Source organism: Centroberyx affinis, unplaced genomic scaffold, assembly GCF_046629955.1.
Source record: "Centroberyx affinis isolate AG114_WGS23_722 - 3 ecotype Tasmania unplaced genomic scaffold, CSIRO-AGI_Caff_v1 ptg000675l_1, whole genome shotgun sequence".
Classification (NCBI taxonomy): Eukaryota; Metazoa; Chordata; class Actinopteri; order Beryciformes; family Berycidae; genus Centroberyx; species Centroberyx affinis.
Genome location: NW_027279297.1, coordinates 38,704 through 44,326, shown reverse-complemented (window position 1 = coordinate 44,326; position 5,623 = coordinate 38,704). Strand labels below are relative to the sequence as shown.

Below are 5,623 nucleotides of genomic sequence, written 5' to 3'. Positions count from 1 at the left end.
AAACCCAATTACAATGTAGTAGGGGTTATAGTAGACCTACGGGTTATTTTAATACACTTGGCATCATGTGCTTGACTTGGACCAGTTTAGTGTGTGAGGCATTGCTTGATCATCCTTGAGCTGTCATACGCAGACTTACACATGAATATTTCTTTATAGCTCCAGTTTTATGGCAAAAAGGGGACTTTCACTGGACACTCCCCTAAAACCTTGGACGTGGATGTCTGCGTCTCTGATTGGTCGTGAAGCCCCGACCGACAACACCTGCTTAACTCCTTCATCCAAATTGACACCCGGGGCTCCGAGAAATATAGGCAGCATCCCTCCTCCCAGCTCCTGCACTCAGTCCCACAGCTGCCCTATAAGACACCAACCCGCAGCTTTACTGATCACTGATCCAAGGTAAACCCAAAGCTAGGCGCTCACACACACAACCGGATCTTTGTTGGGAATTGCAGCGCACTTTCGGAGACGCAATGTTGGTTAAACTGGCCGTAGCGCTGCTGGTTTTGTCAGTGTTGGAGCAAGTAGTGGGATCGGATAATATCGATATTCATGACAGCCCCCCGGAGAAGCCTGCGAGCCAGAAAGGACGCCTTTCCCTGCAGAATACAGGTAAGAAACGGGTGTTTATAGACGAGAATGTGTGGAGAGGATTTGGTCGGGGCAACTGCTCACACATCTATGAGGGGTTTGTCCGGACACGTGTTTCTGTGGCCGTAAATTAAACCATGCAGGGGACACGTCCGGGCGATTTTGCAATACGCTGTTTTTAACTTAAATATCGGCCTTATAGTGCACATCATTTAGCCTTTTCGATTACCCAGAAAGTCGATATCTTGTAAATACTCTCAGACAGAAATTCAATATGTTAGTAAACTATTAATAGAACGGCACAAGGTAATAGGTAATGTATACGGCAGCGCATCTAGGTGTGCGTGCGTGCTGGCGTGCGTGTGTGTGTGCGTTATAGAAAAGTGTTTCAGTGATTTTGTGGGGAAATATGGGTTTTGTGTCTGCTGTATCTACTCGAGTGAAAGTTGGGTGATGTGCTCAAGCAGGTTAGTGGAGCAGTCGTGGTTGTAGTAGTTTAGTGGTTGGCCAGTAGGCTACTCGCAAGCTGGACTCCTATTTATTGATGCCATCCTTAGGAAAATGTTGCTTAGGCCTACACACCAAAAAAGCCAATCCGATACGTCTAGTCCACTAACCCGACACAAAGCATTAATAGTAATTTGGGTTGCTGCCTTAGCCTATTTGATTTAGGCTATCATTCCCTGATAGCTGCCTCAAGTTTAAGTGTTTCTTCATACAGAACATGACGTGCGACCCAGCGTGTGAAATTATTAGAGAAGAATTGTAATCTTGTTTCCACGCCGAAAAAATAGGGACAAACTCCAAGGCAGGTTTCACAGCAGAGTCCCTGGTAACACCACTGTGTAATTCAATGCACGTTGCGGCCAAGCTCGTACGATCCAAGCACATTCCCGTGATGCCAACACAAGCACTGCCGACAGCGGCTCACTTTTCCTGCGCACTAAAGTTCAACTCAGTGCCTACAAACCCCGCACCAGCTCTCCCTCCTTCCCCCCACTACTGCCCCCAACAGAGGCTCTTTGTTGACAACCATAATTTCTTAAATAAAGCGGAGATAATCCCTTATTTGCTGCAGACCTAGTCAAATCAATGACTTCTTTACGCAAACGGCCGGTGCGCACTTTGGACTATGATGGAAAAAAAAGTTTTTCTCTGCCCATCAGTTATCAACTCCAAGTCAAATCACGCGTGTAATTATATTTAACTTAGGTCAACAGTTGAGGATTTCATAGCCAAATGGGAGTTGTAAGCCACATTTCGGCTACCCATATAATTTGCCATATTAACTTAAAAATAAAAGTTACTTGACGATGTCACATTGCGTTCACAACATATGCAGTGAGAGAGGTTCTCTGCCTGTAGTCAGATGGCATGCCTCGTAATACATACTGTCAGACTACAATTTGGGGTTGAAAGAGAGACCTTCCCTTTCTTTTGGTCATTTCAGTCCACTATCATTTGTTTTATTCCTGTCCTCCATGGCTACAGTAGAAAGCAAAGGGCACTTGAGGGCCAGCCAGTGGTGTGCCAATGTACAGCCTAGCAATAGCTGATGTTACATATACTCACATTGCATATAGGCACACACATCCACCTATCAGTTACGCTATTAACCTCATTTACACCTGAGAGGCATTACTAGCCTACTGTTGTATCCCCCCTCCTCCTCCCCGCTTGCCACTAAAAGAGGAATAAGGTATATGCGTTTGTGTGTGTGTGTGTGTGTGTGTGTGGTCTCATATGATGAAGACTATGCTATAATGTAATCCCCCCTGAAATCACTGCTGTCAATATACCTCTGCACGATATCTACACAATATCCTCTATCTACCGCTGATGAAAGACTTGTTGATGCAGATTCAGTAAACAGACAATGGAAATGACTGCATTTGTATTTCCTCCACAAGTAGTCAAGGCTGTATCTGCAATGCACCATCCTATCTCAATGCTAGGCGGTGCAGATGGATTCTGGTGCAGAATGACACAGTAATATCTCTGTCACCAAGTGTTCCTCTGCAGGAACCCCTCAGCTCAGGAAATCAGAGTTCTGCCCCCCGCCCCGCTTTTCTCTCTGTTGATAGTTGCAGCTGAAACAGACTCGAGGCCATGAAGACACGAAAGACAACTGAAATAGTTATACGCCACATCAGCTTTGTCGTTTGTGCGGCAATTAGCGCTGAAGTGGAGCTTTGCCTCGTAGCTGTGTGGTCCTCATTGCCGACACGGCTGTACAGTCTGTTGTTATCTCACTGAACAGATGACAAGGTCCCTCCCCTAACCTGTTCTCTCTTTCCAGCTGAGATCCAGCACTGCCTAGTGAGTGCAGGGGATGTTGGCTGCGGCGTGTTTGAGTGCTTTGAGAATAACTCCTGTGAGATACGAGGGCTACAGGAAATCTGCATGACCTTCCTGCACAACGCTGGCAAGTTTGACTCTCAGGTAATAAACTGGTGTGTGTGTGTGTGTCCGTCTGTCATCGCATGTTGCTTACATCCTCGCAAGAAACGGTGCAACCTGGGAATGGAACATCCCCTTTTTACTGGTTCAGGGCTCCACACAGGACACCCAGGATTGTGCCTTTATCATGAATTACTTCCACTTACCACATATACCTCGAAGGTACCGGTTCTTCTACAAGCGTAATCATACATGCACACTCCTCAATCTCTTTTCCTCTCTCACGGAGTTCAGTTCCCTCTCACTGGACTGATGGGTGTACAGTTAAGGCCAGGGGGAGCCAGCTGGCCACGAGCCCAGCTGGCTCCTTTTTCATACGGGTAGAGGAGGCTGTGGTCCTGCCTCATCAAGCCAGGCCTTACTGGGTCTTAATCTGTCTATTAGGGTCACATACTAGGAACATGCTCCTTTAGGGGTCAAATTTAGCAAGTTTTACCGGAATGAGGGAATATCTTTCACTGCTACTCACCTATACTATAATCTCCCCATCCTTTGCTAGAAGCATGTACTTACACACCCATACAACATCTGCTCCAACACACCTGTACACACAATCCACCACAACTGAAGCAGGTGCACAACCTCGCCCTAGTACCAAAACTATTAGTTGGAATGACTCAGTTATACAGCATCAACAACTTGTGGAGCCAAAGTGTTTGCCTTCTTCTTGGGCTGATGTGTGAACCCTCTGGTTTCTTCCACATCAGTCACATATTTGCATCAACAAGAGAATTTGTCTTGAGGGCTCACAGGTATATGTGTGTGTGTGTGTGTTTGTGTGTGTTTGTGTGTCTGTATACACAGGGGAAGTCCTTCATCAAGGATGCTCTGAAGTGTATGGCCCATGGTCTGCGCCACAAGTTCAGCTGTATCAGCCGGAAGTGTGTGTCCATTAAAGAGATGGTGTTCCAGCTCCAGAGAGAGTGCTACATCAAACACAACCTCTGCTCCGCCGCAAAGGAGAATGTTGCCGTCATGGTGGAGATGATTCATTTCCAAGACCTCTTCCCTAAAGGGTGAGTGGCTGCTTCCCCTCTGGACAGCGTCTCTGAATGTATCTCTGTTCCTCTGTGTCTCGAGCCCCTACGCTTCTCTGTAGCTCATTCCTCCTCTTCTATCTCTGTTTACCTTCCCTGCGCTCCTCTGTTGGCTCGTTCCGCTCTTCCATCTACAGTGCTAGTGCCATGCCCCTTTATTCCTTTAATTTCATACACCTTGATATATTGTGCTTGTGACCATTAAATCACAGCCGTTGAGTTATCTGCCTCTCTCTGTCCAGGCCATATGTGGAGCTGGTGAACATTCTGCTGAGCTGCGGAGAGGAGGTGAAGGAGGCGCTAACACGGAGCGTGCGACTACAGTGCGAGCAGAACTGGGGCGCTCTGTGCGACAGCCTGAGCCTCTGCTCCTCCCTCACGCCGCCTCCCCCCGGTGCCGCCGTCGAACAGCGCCGCCCCGTGCCGTCCCAACCCGAGCCGGAGCAGCCCCGCCCCCCTCGGCAGGGCGACAAGGACAAGCCCAGCAAGGGGGGCTTCAACGCCCACCCTCGCAACCGCAGTCAGGGACCCCGCCGCCAGAGCCCCGAGACCGGAGTGGTGGCCGAGCAGGAAGACCCCGAGGCCACCGACATCCGGAGGTGAAAACGCAGGAGACTGTCCAGACCCCCCCCCCCGACCCCAACACCATCGAAACCCCATTCACACACTTACATGCATTCACACAATAATGCATACACACATGTGCACACTAGCACCAAAACAAAACTCACCCACCCACCCACGCACCCACACACACTCTCAGACACATGCACACACAAATTCCCGGACAGACTGAGCAGAAGGAAACAAGCCCCCACCTTTTCTGTCCTTATTCCTCCCTCTCCAGTCATTCCAGCAGTCCCACATGGTAAACTTGCAGGGTAATTGTGGTGTAGCTTGTACTGTTATGCCAGACTGTAGGCCACGTTTTTTTTTGTTTATTATTGAATAATAATAATTGTTATTATCATGATTATTTCAATTTTTAGGACTATTTCGGCTCTAATATAGCATTTCTCAAATCATACTTACTGTAAGATTTGATTATATTTGTATTATTTATTTTATTCTTTATGCAATGTTGAAATATCAAAATGTACATAGAAATATACTTATCTATATTTATATAAACATGTATAAATATAGTTACCATATGCAATACTGATATACTATATATGAAATAGTATATGGTGTGCTTTCTTGTGTTTTCGTCACAGTATTGCACCCATCACACATTGGTCTGTAGATATGTAACATACACCATTTGTTGTTTCAAAGTGGGAATGTGTATTATAATTATAGATACTTGATGATTAAATACAAATTGTACAGGTTTCAAGTCCAGTATTGGCACATATGAATTGTAGTGCATGATGGCCAAGAAGCCAGCAAACTTGTACATTCTTAAAGTGAAAATCCACTCTAAAGAGGATGCATATATAATACTATGAAATTGGACAGTCATTGCAGAATTGTGTGTATTGATAAGTCTCTCACTAAGCTAGAAATAAGAGAGCCAGGACTGATCTGTG

The 5,623-nt window shown here is 46.4% G+C and overlaps 1 protein-coding gene across 1 annotated transcript; it reads left to right on the top strand.

The window, feature by feature from the left end:
* The first annotated feature begins 476 nt into the window (after positions 1-476).
* On the top strand, positions 477-4,694 carry stc2a (stanniocalcin 2a). Its single transcript, XM_071519224.1, has 4 exons — positions 477-615; positions 2,894-3,036; positions 3,859-4,070; positions 4,334-4,694. The coding sequence occupies exons 1-4, from the start codon at positions 477-479 to the stop codon at positions 4,692-4,694; spliced, it is 855 nt and encodes a 284-aa protein (XP_071375325.1).
* Positions 4,695-5,623: the final 929 nt, after the last annotated feature.